Source organism: Vulpes vulpes, chromosome 1 (assembly GCF_048418805.1).
Source record: "Vulpes vulpes isolate BD-2025 chromosome 1, VulVul3, whole genome shotgun sequence".
NCBI classification, from domain to species: Eukaryota; Metazoa; Chordata; class Mammalia; order Carnivora; family Canidae; genus Vulpes; species Vulpes vulpes.
In genome coordinates this window covers 22306772-22329460 of record NC_132780.1, presented here as the reverse complement: position 1 = coordinate 22329460, position 22689 = coordinate 22306772, and the positions used below count along the sequence as shown (strand labels likewise).

The window sequence follows — 22689 nt, the reverse complement described above, 5'->3', positions numbered from 1 at the left end:
TATGAAGAATTTTAAAAACAACAAGAGAAAAGAAGACAGTTACATACAATAAAAACCCCCATAAGGCTATCAGTTGTTTTTAGCAGAAGCTTTGCAGGTCAGAAGGGGGTGGCATGATATATTCAAAGTACTGAAAGAAAAATCTGCACTAAGAATAGTCTACCAAACAAAGCTATAATTCAGAATAGAAGGACAGATAAAGAGTTTACCAGACAAACAAAAGTTAAAGGAATTCATCACCACTAAACCAGCCTTACAAGAAATGTTAAAGGTGATTCTTTGGGTAGAAAGGAAAGAAGCAAGAGTAAGAAAAGTAGGAAGCACAAAAGCGGTAAAATTAAATATGTCTATAAAAACCAGTCAAGGGATTCACAAAATAAAAGATGTATGACACCATACACCTGAAACAAGAAAAATGGGTTCACATTGTGACCATCAACTTAATTTAGACTGCTATATGCATAAGATGTTATGTATAAACCTAATGGTAGCCACAATAAAAAAAACTGGTAGTACATATGCAAGAAGTAAAGAGAAAGAGATCCAAGTATATCACTAAAAGCCAACAAACGACGAGAGAAGAGAGCAAGAGAAGAAAGGAACAGAGAAAAACAAAACAACCATAAAACAAGTACCAAATGAGAGTAAGTACATACCTATCAATAATTACTTTGAATGTAAATGGACTAAATGTTTCAATCAAAAGTCGGGTGACAGAATGTATAAAAAAGCAAGAGTTGTCTATATGCTCCCTATAAAAGATTCTTCAGATCTAAAGACACCTCCAGATTAAAAGTGAAGGGATGAAAAAGCATTTGCCATGCAAATAAGAGTGGAAATAAAGCCAGGTTAGCAACTCTTATATCAGACAAAATAATTTTAGAAGTATTCATGCAATAGTATTTTTATATTCATGCAATAGTATTTTTATATTCATGCAATAGTATTAATCATAACAACAATAATATACATTTCCTTGTAGACTGTCTTCATGATTCAAGAAAAAAGATATTTCTTCTCCTTGAAATTACCATCTGTATAATAGTCTGTATCCCACCCTCTTCCACATTCTCCATCCATTTATTCGTCCTCCTCTTTGTCTATCCGATTCAAAGGCATTCCCTTGCACTGTGTCTCCCTGACCTTTGTGTCCTCTAAATACGAATACGATATTTAGCAATGTCTATTTCACCTCTGATTGCAGAGGCAGCTGCAGCCATCAAGTAAATGGATTGACTTCCCTGCCAAGTTGTGGCCTCACCCTTAACGATCATCCTTCCAGGCTGCCTAGCCAGCCAGAAGTGCCCATATCCAGCCTCAGCTAAGATCCTGAGTCTATTCCAAATGCCATCCTATATCCTCAATCCAATGTCTCCAGTTGAATGCCTCAAATGCACCTTGAGCTCATATTCCAACATTCTCAATTTCAGTTAATAGTCTTGCCATCCAAACAAGTTTGAAATCCAGGTTAGCCTCTGGCCATAATACTCTACACATAGTGCTGAGAAATTGTGACTGCCTCAAGTAAGTCTGCTCTGATGCATGGGCGTGTCTCTTTTGTGATGAGTCCTAATATTATTAGCATTTCCTATCCAATACCAATTCACCATGCATCTTATACACTGTCAGCATGCAATGATCATTATTGGGTAGTTGATTATTTCATGCACCATTGAAACACATTTGTATCCTACTTCTATTGCTATTTATGCATTTATAATATATATAATATATATGATATTTATAATAGCATAATAGCAGCATATACTATTTAATAGCATTTATTAGCTAGAAATTCTAATGAAGTACAAAGAAATGTCAACAGTCTTCTATTCGGTTAACTCAAAATAAGTCTGTATAGAAAAGGGAAGAATAGTTATTTGGATCACAAACATCACCCTCAAATAATAACGAAATGTTTTTTGTTTTGGTTTTTTAGAGAGACAGAGTAAGTGTGAGGAAGGAGTTTAGTGGAGGGGCAGAGGGGGAGAGAGAATTAGGTGGTCTGTTTGTTTGTTTATTTATTTATTTATTTATTTATTTATTTATTTATTTATTTTAGGTAGAGAGAACACATGAGTGGGGGAGGGGCAGAGAAAGAGGGAGAGAGAATCCTCAAGCAGACTCCCCACTGCACGGGACCCTGAAATCATGACCCTAGTCAAAACCAAGAGTTGGATGCTCAACCCACTGAGCCACTCAGGTGCCCAAAAAAATTTATCTCAGGGATAAGATGCCCCTTTGCACACGTGCTCAGATTGTTTTCATAGTAGCCACTATCACAGCAGGAAAAAAATTTGGCAAGTGGCTCTTCTTTTCAGATAAGTCTAAGATTTCAAAATGAATTGTATCTGTCTTAGTTTGTTAGGTCTGCTATAAGGAAATACCACAGACTGAGTGGCTTGTAAACAACAGAAATTTATCTCTCACAGTTCTGGAGGCTGGAAGTCCAAGATTAAGGTCCTGGCAGATTTGGTGTCTAATGAGAGCCCACTTTCTGGTTCGCTGACAGCCTTCTTGCTGTGTCCTCACATGGTGGAAGGGGCAAGGATCTCTTTTATAAGGGCACTAGTTCCATTTTAAGGCAGAGCTCTCATGACTTAGTCGCCTCCCAAAGGTCCCATCTCCTAATACCATCACATTAGGCATTAGGTTTTCAACATATGAATTGAGGGGGACACAAACATTCAGATTGTGGCAGTATTTGTGTTAGGAAATTCAGTTAGAAATATATTTGGGGGTGGGGAACAGATAGGATTGCTGGGGTTGGAATACTGAGATGTATACATGCAGAGGTATGGGCAGAAGGAGAGAGAGAAAATCTTAAGCAGGTTCCATGGAACCCAACATGGGGCTCAATCTCACAGTCCTGATCATGAACTGAGAGGAAATCAAGAGTTGGATGCTTAACGGATTGAGCCACCCAGGCACCCTGTTTCCTTTTGCCATTCCTCATTCATTTCCCATGTCATGACCCTAGCTGAATTCTTTCTTCTTTGTCCCTTGATTGCACATACCAAAGCCTACAAAATTGATTCTGAAGCTTTGATCAACATGTAGTTGAAGAGAAATAATATTTGTTGGTTGCCAACTATTGAAAGCATGCATTATAGGACTAACATTGCAGTGTGTACATTCAGATTTTCTTTGGGTTCCTGTTCTGCTGGATGGAATATATAATATATTGCCTTACATTTTGGGAATACATTTTTTAAAAATAGAAAAGGCAGAATAAATATAAGGATACTTGGATAATGATAAGCTTAAAATTATAATTTGTGTCAACCTCTCTCATTTTAGGTAAATTAAATCTATATATTCCACATAAAATCTGAAGGAGCTTCATAAACTTATTTAAAAATTTATAGAAAACAAAATTTTCACTATTCCCTACCTGTTTCAGGGACACACAACATTTTCCTCCCAAATATCCCAGTAATGGCTGCTTATGTGAAGTCTTTCCTCTCCTTACCCTCAGTGGACATACTGAAACAAAGTTGACTCTAAAGCTTCAATCTGAGTGTATTTGAAGAGCAACAAGATACTGTTTATTAGTTCAAAGCTGTGAATGAAGGTACTTGTATCTAAGGGACACTATGATAAAATATATCATGTGTTACTCTCCCATATAGTGAATGCGGGAATAAGTCGCCCTGTGGAGTCTTTAAGCAACACTACAAGGCTGCTCAGTGATATATGAAATTAAAGGATTTATTACATTCACAGCTCCTAGAAGAGGGAGGCACCACACCCCATACAAGAAGCCAGATGGAGCCAGGGATTGACTCAACCAAGCAGGTGGAGATCCCAGGGAGGCAAGTATCATTATTGGGAGTCAAGGGGGAGTACACAGACACAGGAATTTCATTAATGCAGTGGAATGTCACTAGATCACAGGGAAAGACAAGGAAAGGAATTGGTACAGGGAACTAGCCTTATTATCATACTGGTGTACCTGGTCACGTGGGCTCTCAGCCGGTATGTAGGATGTTGAAGCAACAAGAGAATGTGGTTTTCAAAATTTACAACACTAGGGGATCCCTGGGTGGCTCAGCGGTTTAGCGCCTGCCTTCAGCTCAGGTTGTGATCCTGGGGTCCTGGGGTCCAGGGATCGAGTCCCACGTCGGGCTCCTGCATGGAGCCTACTTCTCCCTCTGCGTGTGTCTCCGCCTCTCTGTCTCTCATGAATAAATAAATAAATAAAATCTTAAAAAAAAAAATTACAACACTAGCTCCATGAGGCACTTACAAAATAAAAAGACACAGGGTAGCCTGGGTGGCTCAGCGGTTTAGCGCCGCCTTCGGCCCAGGGCGTGATCCTGGAGGCCCGGGATCGGGTCCCACATCGGGCTCCCCCGAGGGAGCCTGCTTCTCCCTCTGCCTGTGACTCTGCCTCTCTCTCTGTCTCTCATGAATAAATAAAATCTTAAAAATAAAAAGACATAGAAAACGCAATTTGGGTGCATTCCTCCTCCCAAAAATGTAGGTGCATCCCTTTAGGAGTATCCGATGCCGCCCTCTTCTTCGGATCTTCTGCACACCCTTACCCAGCGCCCCTGTCCTTGGACAATGCCCTCTTCGCTCCTGGAAAGAGTGTAGCAATCCTCCGCAGGGCGGAGTCAGGACAAATACTACATTACCCGGGAAGCTGTGCCACAGTAAGGGGCGTTGCCGGCCCCGCCGGCGGGGCGGGACTTCCAGCGTCGCGGGTGGGCGTGTGTTTGTGACGCAGCGGGTAGGTGCTAGCCGACTGTGAGCTTCCGCTTGTCGGGCGGGAGAGGGGAACGGTGGCCGCGCGCTCCTCCCGCCTCTCTGTGGGACCGGAGGGGGAGAGCCGGCTAACCCTGCGACAGCCCCCCAGCGCCCTCTTGCGGCCCGATGGCGATGCCCGTGCACCCGGCGCAGGTGAGTGGCCGTTCGGGATGGCGGTGCCCTGTGACCCCGCGCCTGGTCTCCCCGGCCCGCTGTTTCTCCGAAGGCAGGTCGGAGGCACGTGGGGGTAGCGCCGGTCTCTGGCAGCCGGGGGGGGGATGCCGTGTGGAAGAGACGGCGTGACTTGTGTAGGCGACCCTTCCCGAGGCCGTGACCTCGCAGGTGTCCCCCTGCTGCACTGGGTGTTGATAGTTCTCGTCCTAGGTTGAGGGAACTAGAAGGATCCGGGGATGATGTGCATCCCCTGGTGTCCAGCGGGTCCCGGGAGCCTCGCTCTGGGAGCTCTTTCCTCGGGGATGCCCGTGTGTCTTGGCTCACCACAGCGGGAACCTGAGCCTTGCGCCCTCCTGGCCTCTAGCTCTACAGCTGAGGGCTGAGGTGGAAGAGAGACGAGCCGTTTTTGGAATTGCTGCTGTGCTGGGGCAGAAACGGTTGGAAGGGCAGGCTGGGAGCCAGTTAGGCCAAGCAGTTTATCCTTCCAGTTAGAGTAAGTGGAACTGGCTTTCCCCTGACAGTAGTGAATCTGCTTTCTTGTTTAAGACATTCAGTTAGTGGTGCCATACTGCGAGACACCTTCCGTGGTGCCCCATGTAAAGGGGACTACAATCTCTTTAGTCCCCTTGCTCTGTTTTCTTGTCTTTGGATTCTTTAGGGCCCTCTGACATTGTCTTGCTGATTTTAGTTGCTTGTTTAGGATCTGTTTCTAGCCCTGGATCGTGAGCACCTGTGGCTGCTCTATCCTGAGACCTAGTTGGCCTGGGCTTGTAAAAGGTATTCAATAAATGGCTGAATGAGTGCATGGGCCTCCCCTTCAGGGGCTCCCATGATACTTCTGTTAAATGCACACAGACCCCTCCGTGGGCCCCAGGCTCTGCTCCATCTGCCCCTGGACTTACCTCGGTGCTCCTCTTCCTTTCTTCCCTTGCTCACTGCACCCAGCTGGGTGATGCTGAATTTGCCAGAGTCCTTCCCATTTTGCAGCCTTTGCCGCATGCCCTGTCCCCAGGTCCCTGCAGGGCTGTCTCTCTGCACTACTCCTGTACATCAGTGTCACCGCTGAGACTAGCCTTTCCTGGTTGCTTTATTTCTAATTAAGATGCTGGGGGGGGGAGGGGACGCCTAGGTGGCTCAGCGGTTGAGCGTGTCTGCCTTCAGCTCAGAGTATGATCCTGGAGTTCCCGGATGGACTCCCACATGGGGCTCCCTGCATGGAGCCTGCTTCTCCCTCTGCCTGTGTCTCTTACCTCTCTCTCTGTGTGTATCATGAATAAAAAAATTAAAAAAAAAAAAGATGCTTTGGGCCCTTACCTGCCTGTTTTCTGGTAATTCTGTCATCTTTTGCTGGATGTTCAGATCCTGTCTTAACTCCTTAAATGTGAGATTGTGGGTGACTTTCTAGAGCTGCCTGAGCCTCAGGCTGCTGGCTGTGACATGGAGGTGATGGTGGCATTCACCTTGTGGGCTGTGGGAGGAATAATAAAAGTCACAAAATACGTTGAGCACATACCAGGCCAGGTACTCTGCTGTTTGCACTGTGAGCGTTTTGTCTTTAGTTCTCAGAACTGCCTGGTGAAATGGGAATGATTATTGATGTGGAAATCAAGGCTTGGAGAAGTGATATGATGTCCTCCTCGTGATCACAGCCTACAAGTGTCAGAGTCAAGAATCTTGATTCAGTCCCTGGGAGTCTGGCTCCAGAACTAGAGACTTCTAGTCACTAGCCACCTTCCTCTGTGTGGGAAGCCCTTAGCTGGGGACGGGCATGAGGGGAGGACCAGGGAGACTCAGCTACCATTGCTGCTGTTCTCATTGTTGGAAATTATCATCATGAACATTTTCCCTGTTCCTCTAATGTCCCTGATGACGTACTGCCTGCCCCCACAGTTATCAGGGGAGTGCTACTGTCTGTCATCGCAGTGGCTTTCCCAGGGGAAGTTTCTCTCAGCCATAATTGCATTGTGTCAAAGGTTGTATCTCCCTCTCCCTTGAGCCCAGCTCAGAGCTCGGCCCTCAGGAGGCTTTGGTGATTCAGGCTTGGGTCTCTGCACCTTCACCAGAGACTGGGTCTGATCCCACCCAGCTGCATGAAGCCAACCTCATTACCTCTGTTTGGCTTTCCAGGTTTTGGTGACCTTCAAGGATGTGGCTGTGACCTTCACTCGGGAAGAGTGGGGGCAGCTGGACCTGGACCAGAAGGCCCTGTACCAGGAGGTGATGCTGGAGACCTATGGGCTTCTGGTCTCACTGGGTAAGGGTTCATCTCTCATCCCTGTGGGTCAAGCCAGCCTTCTTGATTTCCAGCTGATCAAGAAGGTCATAGGAGCCATCTTCCCTCCTTCCCAAAGATCCTACAGTTTTCTGGCTCCTTCTCATCCAGGATCATTGGGACAGAAACAACTTCTGAACACGAACCCTCACCCCAATACCCAGCACATTCAGGCTTCAATCTGAAGTCCACATTCCAGATTCCACAGGAGCCTGGTTGGGTCAGACATCCCAGGATCCAGTAGCAGGGCTGTGAGGGATGGGCTGTTCTCAGGAGAGAGTCTGGCAGATCCCTATATGGCATTTGTCATCAGTGCCCCTCAAGGATCTTCCTAAACAATAGTGTCTGTAAAGAGACCCTTGGTATCTCCATGTACATCACCTGTTCTCCTGAGGCCTGGGTCACAGTCCTGCACTGGGGCAGGAGCTGCTTTAGAAGGTACATGGGAATGTCACAGAATGCTAGGAGTGGACACCTTGAGAAAGCCAGTCCTTTTATCTTCTCAGCCTGGAATGCTGATTGGTGTCAAGAGAAAGTCTCAGAACAGTTCTGAGTATTTCATGTGCCCTAATTGTGTCTAATTTTTCTTTTCAATAGAAGGAACAGCCTCTAGCTCACAATCTGAGCTATCTACATGAACTTGCTAGGACTCTACTGGCATTACTTTGATTTCCTTGTTGTGTTTTGATGGTAACCTGCCACTTGTGGAAAGTGAACCTGACTTTTCTCATTTACCAGAGCAAAACAGAGTTCCCTTTTATAACAAAATATGTAACAAAAATTAAAAGTGGGTATGTTTAAAGAGAAGCCATCAGTGACAATGGCACCAGTCACTCTGAGTTCAGATGGGAAGGCAGATGTCAATCTTAAATGAATTGTGATGAGTCATACATAGAAAAATTAGGGGAACTTAGGAATATGTAGCCAGGTGGTCATAACCCATCATGGGTACTTCATGGTTGCTTCAGAAAAGGCATCTCTGGAAGTGACATTAGAACTGAGACTTGAAGCTTGGAGGGGAGGTGGAGGAGGGGTTTTAGTTTACTGGAGGAACCAGTACATGAAAAGGCCCTGAGGTGACAGTGAGCTCCACTACTGGAAGAGCCAGAGGAGGGTCTGGCTCACATTTCTATTGCCCCTCCCTGAACTTGGTGCCAGGCAGGTAGCACACACTGGTGACCATTACCGAGACCTGTCCCAGTGAGTCCGGGGCTGAGGATCAGAATTTTCCAGTTGAGACTTCAGTGGGTCCTGGGGCCTCAGTCACTAGACTTCTGTACAGAACCCACCTGTCTCTGTTGAGATGTATCTGGCTGCACGTGACAGCAGCTAAACCTGGCTTCCCCTGAAGGAGATTCCCCATCTCCCCTCAAGAGAAGCCCCAGGGCGGGGCTGGCCCCCTGGGTGAAGGTAGCAGCCACATAGTTCTGTCTTTAGCAATTTAAGGTTCTCTCTGCTCGTCACCCTTGTGGGCCTATGAGGTGCTAAAGCCGGGACTGAGGAAACAGCCCCCTCATTCAGCCTCCCCTCACATTGGAACAAAGGCTTTGTCTTCAGTTCGGGTTACCTGTTTGCCTCAGATTACCAGTGATCAGAGATGCCATTCCCTGATTTCTTCCCCTGGCAGTTTTCAGTTCTCTCTGAAAGACAATTCCCTAGAGAGAGCTCAGAAATATCATGGCTAGGCCTCACCCCAAGCAGTTTGGTATCTTTTGGTTTGAGGTTGGAATCAAGCATCCTTAAGTGGTTCTGAAGCACAGGGTGTTTAAGAACAGTGACTTAAATTAATTACAGAATCCTTTCTGGAAGGAAGGGCTCCCATTCCCAGGCTCTCAGCTGTGTGTGAAAGTGGTATGCCCCTGAGTAGGATTGGCTTCTACTGATGAGGTTCAGGGACATTGGTGTTGTGTAGACAGCACTACCCTCTATGGCACTTGCAGCCCAAGAATGGAATTTGTGCGCTTGCTTTCCAGGTTGCAGATCAGCGTTTTCTTCACAGCTTCATTCAGGTCTTGTCCCTGCTATGAAGTCCCAAATGGGATGGAGATGTTGCCTTCTTCTCATACACCATGACCTGTTTCCTTCTCCATCAACAGGGCATCCGGTTCCCAAACCAGAGTTGACCCACCTACTGAAGTGTGGGCAGGAGCTATGGACAGGAAAGAGAGGCCTCTCACGTAGTACCTGCTCAGGTAGGAGCAGACAACTGGTCAGGTGGGGTCATGGGAGCCTTCAGCATGCAAGAGACCAGTGCCTCTGAACTTCTGTGTGAAACTCTTTGTGTCCTCCTGGTTACATTCATGGAGAACATGAATGAAATGGAGTCTCCTGATCTCTCAGATGAGGAATCAGGCCTTGAAGAAGAAAGTAACCTATCCAGGATCACTCACTTGGTAGAGGTGGGACAGAACAATGGCTTTCTGGCTCCGGAGGCCTCTTAACCACCACATAGTGCCTCTCAGCAGAGCAGAAGCTTGTCTTTTCTACCTTATTTGTCCCTGAGTGTCTCCTTCCATCTTCCTCAGTCTTAATTCTCTTCCTTTTACTGTGATCCACCTTCAGTGTTGGCATTACTAGGCATGTGGGGCCCTTTCTTCCTTTAACCATTCAGTACTGTCCAAGAGTGACTCTACCCATGGCTGCTCCTTCCATTCCAACCCAGTGCTCCTTTCTTCTTTCTTTCTCTGGCAACTCTGATTCTCTATTAGGACCTAGCTCTTGGGACACCTCCTCTAGGAAGATGAATGTTTTTCTTTCATTCCATAGAGCTACTTCTATGTGCTCTCCTAACACCAAGAGATATCAATTCTTAAAGCAAATACCCCACAGACAAGTGTTATCAAAACTGTTCTCCCTTCTCTCCTCTGGACTGTGAGAAGGGGTCTCTACTCTAGATCCTCGGTCCCCTGGTCCAGCCTGCTCTTTGGATTTTCCCTTTAATGGTGTCAAGGGTACAAGGACCATAGACAGTCCTTGGGAACCCAGGTTATAGAGCTGCAGAATGCAGTAGTCTCAGAGATATGCTGTTTCACCCTCACTTTGCCACTGAGGTGTTGAGTTTGTTTCTTCTGTATTGAGCAGTAAAAGTACCCCTCTGTGTTGGCTTCTCTGCAGGTGACGGCACAAAACTTCAGATCAGGGACCCAAGCACTTCTCCACTGGTTTTGTCTGAGGGAGCTTTGCTCCAGGGAAGCCTGACTCAGGGATCTTCAGGGGACTCCAGGTTGGCGCATGCCAGAGGTTGGGAAGGGCTTTTGGAAATGCAGAAAGGTCAATTGAGACCTGGGACAGATGCTCAAAAGGAGACCCATCTTGAGAGAATGAGCCTTGAAAATGATGGTTTAGGGACAGATGATAGTCTGCACTCCAGGATATTACAGGAGAGAGTCTCTCAGGGACATGTTCTCCATGAATGTGACCCACAGGGACCAAGTAAAGGCCATATGATTCATGCAGGGAATAATCTCTACAAATGCAAGCAGTGTGGGAAAGGTTTTAACCGGAAGTGGTACCTCGTTCGACATCAGCGGGTTCATACTGGCATGAAACCCTATGAATGTAACGCATGTGGGAAAGCCTTTAGCCAGAGCTCAACCCTTATTCGGCACTACCTCATTCACACTGGGGAGAAACCATACAAGTGCATGGAGTGTGGGAAGGCCTTCAAACGCAGGTCTTACCTCATGCAACACCATCCGATTCACACTGGAGAGAAGCCCTACGAGTGCAGTCAGTGTCGAAAGGCCTTCACCCACCGCTCAACTTTTATTCGGCATAACAGGACCCACACTGGAGAAAAACCCTTTGAGTGCAAAGAATGTGAGAAATCATTCAGCAACAGAGCACACCTGATTCAGCACTATATCATCCACACTGGAGAAAAGCCCTACGATTGCATGGAGTGTGGGAAGGCCTTCAGATGCAGCTCAGAACTCATGCAGCACCAGCGGATTCACACTGGGGAGAAGCCCTATGAGTGTGCCCAGTGTGGGAAAGCCTTTCACCGGAGCACATACCTCATTCAGCACTCTGTCATCCACACGGGGGAGACGCCATATAAGTGCCTCGAGTGTGGGAAAGCCTTCAAACGCAGGTCACACCTCCTGCAGCACCAGCGGGTTCATACTTGAAAGAAGCCCTCTCAGTGCTGTGGATGCAGAAAGGCCTTCACCCACTGCTACTCTTTTGTCCTTCATAAGGGGATCCACACTGAAAGAAGAAGAAAAAAAAAAACCAAAAAACCCTTTCAGTTTAAAGAATGTCGGAGAGGTTTTTTTGGTTGGCTTTTCAAACACATGAGTAGTCACACTGGAGATGAAGCCTGTGAATGCAGTGAGCATGAGAAAGCCTCCAGCCACTGCTCTGCCCCCACTCATCATTGGATTCATACCAGAGAGAATTTCGAGAAGGCAGATCACCTGTGAGTCCACCTCTGTCAACATCAGAGAAAGCTCTGAGGAAACACATTCTGAACACAACTATAGAAGAGGTTTTAGCCAGAAGAATCTTACCTGCCATCTGAGAATTCATAACCAACAGGAGCCACATCATTGCCAGTGCTGTGAGAAAACTTAGGTCAGCACTTAACTGTTAAGAGTCAGATGGAATGGGATCCTGTGTGGGCCTTATTATGCCCGTGAGGAGGATGTAGGAAATGGACATTGGGTACTGTGCACTTACAAAGACCTCCAAGCATAGGTCTGCCCCTTGGTTGACACTTAGAAAGCCATCTCAGCATTATTTTTATTTTATTTTTTTTAAGATTTTATTTATTCATTCATGAGAGACAGAGAGGCAGAGACACAGGCAGAGGGAGAAGCAGGCTCCATGCAGGGAGCCCGACATGGGACTTGATCCCGGGTCTCCAGGATTAGGCCCTGGGCCAAAGGCAGGCGCTAAACTGCTGAGCCACCTGGGCTGCCCATCAGCATTATTTTTAAAAAAATAAAAAGAAGGAGATGGAAACCTAAACTATAAATGGAAAAAAACAAATGTCTTCACAAACTTTCAGATTTCCCTGCCAAACTTATTACAGTTTTTCATCAGTTTTATTTTTTTGGTGGGGGAATGTTTGAGAGAAAGGGTCTCAGCCCTTTGTTTTTAATGTGTGTTCACTGCTGTCCTGTGTCAGGAAGCTTGGACAGTGAGGGCAGCTTTCTAGACGTTTGCTGCAAGCCTTGTTCCACACATCTGTACCCACAAGGAGCATCATTCTTTGTGAGGAAAGTGAAGGCTGAGTCATGAGATACTTGAACTTAGAAGAAGTTAGAATTTTGAAAATAACATCATATACCACTTGCCTCTGATGCTGTCTGAGGAGAGAAGGATCCATGTACAACAGCCACATTAAAACATGATCCATTGAGACTGTTGAAAGGTTTGATATTTATTTATTTATTTTTAATTTTTTACTTATTCATGATAGACATAGAGAAAGAGAGAGAGGCAGAGACACAGGCAGAGGGAGAAGCAGGCTCCATGCCGGGAGCCCGACACGGGACTCAATCCCGGGACTCCAGGATTGCGCCCTGGGCCGAAGGCAGGCACTAAACTGCTGAGCCCCGGGTTTGATATTTATAAGTAAAACTCCTTGTTCGTGTGGCTTTTAAATGCCTGATGTTCTCCCTCCCTCACTTTTTCTTGATTCCATTCTGCTTGTTTTTTTTCTGTATCTTCCCCTGATAGTATGAGTGTGGCCTCCTCTGTTGGGGCCTAAGGCCTTCCTGTTCCTGGGGGTTCACAAGTTCATTAATCCTGTGTCAGAGACTGGGCATTCCCCAGTCCCTCTCCACAGCTTTCTAGGGGTTGAATTATAGCTAAAACCATGGAAGAAAAACACTCTGCTGAGGCAAATTCATGGTAAGCCCAGAAAAACAAACATAGACTATTCTCATTGTCTGATCTTACAACTGGCTGTGTGAAGTTTTGTTACAAAATAAAGTGCCAGAGATTTGAACAGAAGACTCCAATTGTGTACATGCAGGTGTCAGATTTGTTGGCTTCACAGTTGCCACCATGGACTTAGTATTCCCTGGGTGCTGGCATTGGATGTGGTTGTTTGAAATTCGTCCTTCAAGGAATATCGTCGGATATTCCTTCAAGACTAGTTTTCAAGGTACACAAGATAATGTTAATGGGTTAAATAATGTACAGAAAAATATAAAGTGATCATTTCCTCACTTGGAACTTTCCTTAGCACCTTTTAAAAGACTACATACAGAGACACCTGGGTGGCTCAGCAGTTGAGCGTTAGCCTTTGGCTCAAGGTGTGATCCCAGAATCCTGAGATTGAGTCCCACATTGGGCTTCCCGCATGGAGCCTTCTTCTCTCTCTGCCTGTGTCTCTGCCTCTTTCTCTCTGTGTCTCTCATGAGTAAATAAATAAAATCTTTTTTAAAAATTAAAAAAATAAAAGACTACATACAGTACACATTACATAGTGGGCATGTGCCTTTTTTGTGGCGCAGATAGTATGACTGCACTTCTTCATGAGTTAATAAGGACCCTAGTTTTTGTTTGGATAGTGTGCATAGTTTTCTGTTGTTTGGAAAGGAGAGTTTACTCATAGACCCACCCTCTTCCATCCTGTCTCTGGAGGGTGGTGTGTACTGTAGCTGTGTCTGTACTTGTGGCTGAACCTTGGGTTCAAGAGAGTTGGAGAAACCCCTCTGTAAACATCTTGGTTTTCATCAAAGGATTTTCCTTTGCATGGGACACTGACCCCAGTTGTCCCAAAGCATTTTCCACTAGGTGAAGAAAATCTGAGAATTTTTTCCCTCAACTTCAAGGTCTTTCCATACAGTCTTCATTTAACGTGTTCAGTGGACCTATTATATACATGGTGTGTTCAGTAGAGACCTCCATCCTTCATCCACATGACCACTTTTTGTGTTCTGGGCATACTGTAGAATGTGGGGCACCCAGGTGATTGAGCCAGGAGTCCTGTCCATGAGCAGGGAGGGACCTTAATGCCAGAGTAGGTGAGCAGAGTACACTGAAATCTAAAAAGAGAAGGAAGGTGAGCACATGGCTTTGCTGGATTCTTAATCACCTTGAAAATTTTGACTCCAGGAACACCTGGGTGGCTCAGTGGTTGGGCGTTGGCCTTTGGCTCAGGGCATGATCCTGGAGTCCTGGGACTGAGTCCCACATCGGGCTCCCTGCACGGAGCCTGCTTATCCTTCTGTCAATGTCTCTCTCTCTGTCTCTCATGAATAAATAAATAAAATCTTTAAAAAATTGTCTCTTAAAATAGGATTCTTCTCCATTCTTGAGAGCACTCAGGATATTGATACAGAAGGGAGGGTGGTAGTGAAATAGTAAAGTTGGGATAAATAGCAGAGTGAATTCTTACAAATGGATAAGGAAATTAAAGTGACATTTAGTGCTCCCAAGAAATCATTTATTGTATATCTTATGTGAGTCTTGGACTTTTGTAGATATAGGAGATGCACAAAACACCAAAAGAATTTCGCCCTTGTATAATTTACATTCTGGGTGAGGAAACAGCAATATTCCTAACTTCCATAGCATGTTAGAAAGAGTAGGTTCTGAGGAAAAGAGAAAAGCAGGACAGCGGTGAAGAAAAACAGAGGACAGGGAGGAGTCCCAACATTAAGACTGTTCACCTTAGGACTGGTGTAGATGATGTGTTCTGGTATGTGTTTAAAGAGGCAAATTTACTTATTTCTTCCTTTCTAATGCATATATGAATACATTTCTTGCCATATAGCACTAGATAGTGCCTATAGAGTAATGTTGAAGGCTAGGCGATCCCAATTATTTTTCTTTTGTCTCTGATCTTGGGTGAAATATTAACATCATACATATGGCATGTGTTGCAGAATTTTTTGGATGTTTAAGGAAAATCTGTTCTATGCTTTGTTTTTTTTTAAAAAAGGCAAGAATGTGTGAATTAACATCAAATTACATTTTATGCATCATCTGAGTTGATTATGATACATACCATTTCGTATGAAGTTGTCAAGCATATTGATTTTTGAATTTTTAAAGTTTTCAGTTTTAAACTTAGAGTAAGTGCAAGAATAGTGCAAGATAACTTTTGTATAAAATCTGCCCAATTAAACAATAGTTTGTTCTGCATCTTTTGTTTTATCAATCTCTCCCCATACATACATGTGCATGTGCATTGTTTCTGAACAATTTAACTTTGGGAAATATATTGCCTCTGTACAAGTGAATGCTCCAGTGCATGTTTCTTAAGGGCACATTTTATGTTAGAATATCATAATTAGGAAATTCAACATTGGTAAAATACTATTATGTAATCCACAGTGCATGTTCAAATATTACCATTTGTTCTAAGGTTGTCCCTTCATGTCTTTATGACATTCCCCCCAGAATGGCATGGGGAATTTGGTTGTCATTGCTCTCCACTTCTTTAATGAAACAGTTCATCACTATTTGTGTTCCTTGGATGTGACAGGTCATGTATTTTGTGGAATTTCCTTTTGTTTCTCTGATTCTTGATGATATTTTGCGTTTACACTGAAATCACAGAAGTGATACTGTATCTTTCATAGTACTTCATATCAGGAGGCACTTGGTGTCCATGCTTACCAATATGGATAGAGTAACTTCAGTCACTTCTGTAAGTTTGTGTTCTTGACTTAAGAATTACTATTTCCCTTTATTTTTGTAACATTTTTAAGTTTATTTGAGCAAAAAATGGTTCAAATCAGGCAGCATCTAATCTGGCAGAAGGGAACTCCAAGGAGCTTTACAAAATGAAATACTTGTGTAAAGGATGGGCATCCCGGGTGGCTCAGCGGTTTAGCGCCACCTTCCGCCCAGGGCGTGATCCTGGAGACAGGTCGGGCTCCCGGCATGGAGCCTGCTTATGTCTCTGTCTGTCTGTCTGTCTGTCTCTCTCTCTCTGTCTCTCTGTCTCTCTCTCTCTATGTTTCTCATGAATAAATAAATAAAAATCTTAAAAAAAATAAAGGAGAAGGTAGTGGGGCAAAGAAGTCATTCTTGGCAAAAAGTGGGTTGGTTTATGCAAGGGCACTTTCCTTCAGGAGATGGCTGGAGTCCATCAGGCAAAGTACCTGAGTAGTACTAATCAGGAAATCCTGATGTTTATGATTCCATTTTTGGGAAAGCCAAACTGTAACTTAACATAAACAATTCCATGATGGGCCTGTTATTTTATTTCCCTTTATTTTTAGTATATAATTATTCAGAAGATGTTTCAAAACTATTGATTATACTGATCCACATCCCTATTCCACCCCATTATTTTAGTCACCACTGATGATTTTCAAATCCCACATTAATTATTTGGCATTCTACTTTGGAAGTAAGTTTCCCAATAGATTGTGTGTTCACTCATTTTTTATTAATTTACATCAATATGGGGATCCCTGGGTGGCTCAGTGGTTTAGCACCTGCCTTCGGCCCAGGGCATGATCCTGGAGTCCTGGGATCAAGTCCCATGTTGGGCTCCCTGCATGTGGCCTGCTTCTCTCTCCGCCTGTGTCCCTGCCTCTCTCTCTCTGTCTCTCATGAATGAATAAATAAAATCTTTAAAAAATAAAAATTTACATTAATATGGAATAATGGACACTTAAGTATGTAAGTGGGCCATTCATTGTGATGCTCAAGTCTTCCCAGGTTGGACCCAAGGGAGCTCCTTCCAGCTTGCTGGAAGTCAATTGGAGAAGGACAAACATTATATGGTCTCACTCATTTGGGGAATATAAAAAATAGTGAAAGGGAATAAAGGGGGAAAGGAGAGAAAATGAGTGGGAAATATCAGTGAGAGTGACAGAACATGAGAGACTCCTAACTCTGGGAAATGAACAAGGGGTAATGGAAAGGGAGGTGGGTGGGGGGATGGGGTGACTGGGTGACGGGCACTGAGGGGGGCACTTGATGGGATGAGCACTGAGTGTTATGCTATATGTTGGCAAATCAACTCCATTAAAAAAAATAACAAAAAAATTTAAAAATATCTGTCCTAGTTGTGCCCCAGGGTCTTCACTGAAGCACATTTTATAAAATCTGAAGACTAAAAACAGTGTAATGTACATTAATGTTAATGTTGAATTAACAATCTAAATTTATCATAATTTATGTAGTAACTACAGTGCTAAAATGGGATGAGAGAAATCTCTAAATGCTATATGTGAAATAATAAAATAGGAAATATTTTGTTAGGTGAAAAAAAGTCAAAATTCTGTATACTCTGTATTATATCCAGATTTTTTTAACTTAGAAAAATGTAAAGAAATGCATATGCACACATATATTTGTGTATGTGTGTACATGTATATTTATATATTCAGTCACTTTAGAAAACTGTTTAAGGATGAGACATTGTGACTTCTTACAAGAGTCTCTGATCAGGGTTGAAGGATAGAAATAGACACTAGATATGAATTGACCTGATGTTATACATTTGGTTTTTGAACAAATATAAATATTTTACATAATTACTAAACAATGTTAAAAGGAACTGAAAACCCATAAAATTCAAAGGCAAAAAAAAAAGTATGTAAAATTGATTGCACAATAAATGTATAGCTTCCATACAAAGGAGTAATACTTCCAACAACACAAAAAAACCCCCGAAGTTTTGACTATATGCCACTAGTGATATATGAAGGTAGAAATACCTGCAAAGGTCTTAAAATTTTGTGAATTGTCATATTATTGTTAAATATTGAAATTAATTAGGTACATGTATTTGTGTAATTGGAACCAGGGTTTTCACCAACAAAGGAGATACAGAAATATAAGGGTAACATATTTGTCTAAAAATGCTGTGACATTGGGATGCCTGGGTGACTCAGCTGGTTAAGCATCAGACTCTTGGTTTTGGCTCAGGTCATGATCTCAGGGGCTTGGAATTGAACTCTAGTGTGGGGCTCTGTGCACTGTACTGAGATGGCTTAAATTTCTCTCTCCCTTCCCTCTGCATGGGCTTTCGCTCTCACTCTCAAAATAAATAAATCTTAATAAAAATGTTGTAATGTCAAATTTGTATGGGAGTTAATCCCATTAATTCAGGGTGCATTTGACTTGCATCATAGACATAAGTTCTATCGCTTTCTGTTGGCCAGGTCTAAACACAGTGACAAACTCTGGAGGTACTGCCACCCTCATTACCCAGACTGTGTTCTCAAAATGCCATTTCTCACTAAAAGAAAATAAATATCTTGAAAAAATTGCCAATTCCAGGTCTAGGTAAGGAAATGGCCAGAACATTTTACCAAACCAGCAAGCAAGGAAATTCTCAGACAGCTGGTGACATTTTAATGGGACACATCTTTCATCTTAAAGAGGCTCTAACTTCACAATGATGAGGGGATGTTAAGGAACCAATTCCATTTTTCTCTAAATGGATAAATAGAAAGAGTCAATCATTTCTCCTGCCTTTACTGAACAGACTACATTTCAGAGTAACCAAATCGATGATGAGGGAGAGTTCTTCTGTATAAAATAATTCCAGGTCCTATATACAGAAACAGTAATAACATTAAAATATGAACTTTCTGCAACATTGAATGAATTACTTCATTGGGTCAGTGATCAGCAGTATAGGGAAACCAATGGATAAAGGCTGGTAGGAAACTGATAACAGCACATGTACCTGCTGATCAAACTTCACAGTACAGAAAGGAAAGTGGCTGATATGGCCAGCCCTGGAGAGAGGCAATAAGGAGATAACTGAACTGCCCACGAAGAGTCCTGGACAAACCTGAACCTGAATTAGATCAAGTTTATATATACAGGGCATATGAGGATATGTGTTAAATGACATCAGCATGATACAATATACTAGCAGGATGTTTGAAATCATTCAAGACAAATGATCCATTTTTATCTTCATAAAAATGAGAGCAAGAAGGGAGAAAAGGAAAAGACACCTTAATTCCAAGAAACCTCAAAAACAAAAACACCTAAATTTTAGGTATATACATACAATGTTGGGACCCTGATTCAAACAAACCAACTCTTTAAAAGAATTTTTGGAAGAAAATTAGGAGAGTGTGAGTCCTATTTGATGATGTTATTGAATTATTTCATCCTACCAATGAGTAGAAAGTTGCAAGCAAAAATGAAGCTCATTTATGTTCAACTATAACATTAATTTGCTCAGATTGTATTTTGGATCAAATCCATGGGATTTAAATTTTACATATTTTTCATTCTCTATCACAAACCAGAATTGATCAAGCATGCCTTGATATTGTGAATCCTTTCAAATAGCCTGAAAATTTAAAGATGTCAAAAACCTAAGTGTAGAATATTCAAGGATTTATATGATATCTAATCTGGTATGGTTTTATAACCCATTTTTACCTCAATTGCATTTTTAAAGACTCTTCAATTTCCATGTTTCTTGGAGACATGAAATTTTAGGATTTATAGAAATAAGACTTTTTTGGCAATACATGTCAGTAGTTGTCTTATATTAAATCACATTGACAGTTTATTGTCATAAAATGATTTGTAATATTCCCTCATTATCCTTTTAATACCTATAGAATCTTTAATGATGTTACTTCTAACATTTCTGACATTGTAAACTTGTGTCTTGCCCTCTTCTTTGTATGATCAGTTTGGGTAGAAGTTCATCAATTTATTGATCTTAAAGATTTGGGTTTCACTAATTTTCTCTAGAGTTCTTCATTTTCTGTTGCATTCATTTTTTGTTTTGATCTTTATTATTTTCTTTGGCTTTCTCTGGATTTCATTTCACTGAATGATGGAAACTGAAATGGTGGGAGCTGAGATCCTTGATTTGAAATTTCTTTTTTAAAGTAGGCTCCACACCCAATGTGGGGCTTGAACTCACCACCCCGAGATCAAGAGTGGCATTCTCCACTGATTGAGTGAGCCAGGAGCCTAGACACCTTTATTTTTTAAAAGTGTTTAATGTGATAAATTTTCCTTAAAGTACTGCATGATAAATTTTCCTTAAATTACTGCTTTAGAAGCCTCCCATAGATTTTCTTATGTTGAGTGTTTTTTTCCCTATTCAGTACAAAATACTTTGCGCATTTTTTAAAATTTGGGGGTGTGTATATGACACACACAGAGAGAGAGAGAGAGAGAGAGTCATTAAACTTAGAAGGGATCTTCTTAAATAGCTTCTACAAAAGTGCTATTGCAAATGCCTCTTTGTCCATTATAAAATATTCCCCTGAGATTGTGAACAAAACCAGGATGCCTACTCTCTGTACTTGTATCCAGTATTAATATTGATGTTTTTGCCTAGTGCAATAAAACAAGAAAATGGATATGTAACATTTGGAAAGGAGTAAATAAGGGATTTATCACTAGCCACCTTAACTTTCTTTCCCCAAATTTCATCTTCACTGAGTCCTACTATGAAGATCCAATTTACTAATGATAATGTTTCCCTACCCCCTCCACTTTTCTTCACTCAATCTGGTTCTTTTCTCTTTCCAGAAAACCTATTACCTTCTAAGACAACAACTTGTTGAATTACAACTAATTCAACAACTTAGACCCATTGCTTATCTCTTTCCCTTCATCAGCATACAATTTCCATAAGGAAACATTCCTTGTTTATGTTCTGTGTACTCATGTATCATACACCTAGAAATGTGCCTGACCCACATAAGCTACACCATAAATATCTGCCAGAGCACCAAACAATATGACAACACAGAGTTCCTGTTCATTTGCAACATCATATGTTGTTCCTAACTCTTCCCACCTGTTGGTGTCTCTCCCTTCAACTACAGTACCATCAGGGCTCTCAGGAGAGGAAAGAAATCATGTTTTGGATATAAACATGGAATTGACTAAGTGGATAAGATGTGCTGAGCTTCATTCTTTCACTTACCTGATCTCAGTGTCTTCTGTTCAATTTCCATTAGGATTCTTGCTCTCCGCATCCTGTTCTTTCACTCTTGTTGGATATCTCCATTAAACTTTTAATAGCCTTCAGTGATATGTACAATTCATAAATGTTTTCCAGAAATAATGCTAAATCCCCATCAGACACTGTCAGTGCAGTTATAGATGAAATGATAATCACTTTCCAGCAAGCAGATGAAATCATGGAATCTCTAAACCTCTACTTCAGGGTTCAAAAGCCCCCTTTCCAGACCTGCACAGGTGCCATACCTGCGGTCACTGCCCACAGCACACACCAATTGGGTTATTAGCTACTTTTTTTTCCAGTTAAGTTCTTCATTATTATAAGGAGTTTATCTCAGGAAACCCGGGTATACCCATTCTCTTAAAAGCATGAGGCTTTCTGAAATTGAAACGTAAAAGACTGAGGGGTAGGGGAGACATATGCTCATGTAACCAGCTAAGGAAACCAGAAGCCCTTGTCACCCTTGTCCACCTGCCTCAGGGCCACCCCTGCTGCTCCCTTTCCCCCAGTTACAGCCCTTGTGAAACCGTCTCTCACTTGTCTGCAGCACACTGCACCTCAGAGATTCCGCTCTAGAAACTTCACGCTGTGGGTGTGGAGGCAGCAATAACAGAAGAGGAGCTCTCAGATGGTGAATGTCTGAGTGACTGTTGGCAGGATGCCTTGGTGCTTCTGGTGACACTGCTCTATGTTTTGCTTCCAGGCCAGTGAGCTTTGCCCCCAATTTCTCGAGATGGATGGAGCTCAAAGGTAAATCCTCAAAGTGCATTGGCTTCTGATTGAACACACACACATAGACATATGTGAACATGTATAGACAAGCATATCAGTGCAAATACATACACATACACACAGACACATACCAACAAAGGATGATCCACTTCTAATTTAATTTAATTGCTTACAAGGTGATATGTCAACCAGGGCCAGTCAGAAGAGAGAAACCACACCAGAATTTGCACAGTGAGAGTTTAATATAAAAGACCAATAGGGGATCTCTGTAATGACAGATTTGTCAGTAAAAATGAAAAGAGCCCTGAAACTTATTAGAAGAACACATTTTAGAAGCCTTTGGGCTGAGATTATGTGTCCAAGTAGGACATCCTCCTACCCCACCAAAGAGACTTTCTAAGATCTTGTTGGAAAGGGCAGATGGTGATTTTTGGAATGATAGAGTTGCTTTGATGTCTCACCAGCAGGACTTCTGGAAACTGTCTTCTGGAAGTTGGGAGTGTTGGGGAAAGCTATTCTTGAGGGTCAGAGGTAGTCCACTTTAAAACTTCTCAAGGATGGTGATGTTGGGAAAGCTGCTGGCTACCATGTATGCTTGGCAGGACCTGGGATCCATAGACTCAAACTGAGATTTCTCTGTTATTCAGTGGTCCAGCTGTGCATTCGCCCACAAGGTACAGATTTCATCTTGAGATATGCTCTCTGACTGCTCTGTCTCAGGCCTAGAATTCCTTATATCTGATACTCCTATATTCTTCAGAGTTCTCACTACTTCTTACCCTCCAATCCCTTGTTAACTCCAGCCCTTTTTCTTTATATTAAACTTTTCCAGTTCAAATTTTGGCACAATAGTGACTCACTGACCTCTCCACTTCCTCTG

The 22689-nt window shown here is 42.7% G+C and overlaps 1 protein-coding gene and 1 long non-coding RNA gene across 2 annotated transcripts; one reads left to right on the top strand and one right to left on the bottom strand.

The window, feature by feature from the left end:
- Positions 1–3693: 3693 nt before the first annotated feature.
- Positions 3694–11000, bottom strand: LOC140593798 (uncharacterized). Its single transcript, XR_011994091.1, has 2 exons — positions 10879–11000; positions 3694–9347 (listed from the first exon to the last, which is right to left on the bottom strand). It is a non-coding gene; the product is annotated as an uncharacterized lncRNA (long non-coding RNA).
- On the top strand, positions 4703–11559 carry ZNF550 (zinc finger protein 550). The gene is made up of 4 exons (XM_025988609.2): positions 4703–4905; positions 7054–7180; positions 9295–9390; positions 10313–11559. The coding sequence occupies exons 1-4, from the start codon at positions 4879–4881 to the stop codon at positions 11326–11328; spliced, it is 1266 nt and encodes a 421-aa protein (XP_025844394.1). The 5' UTR covers positions 4703–4878; the 3' UTR covers positions 11329–11559.
- Positions 11560–22689: the final 11130 nt, after the last annotated feature.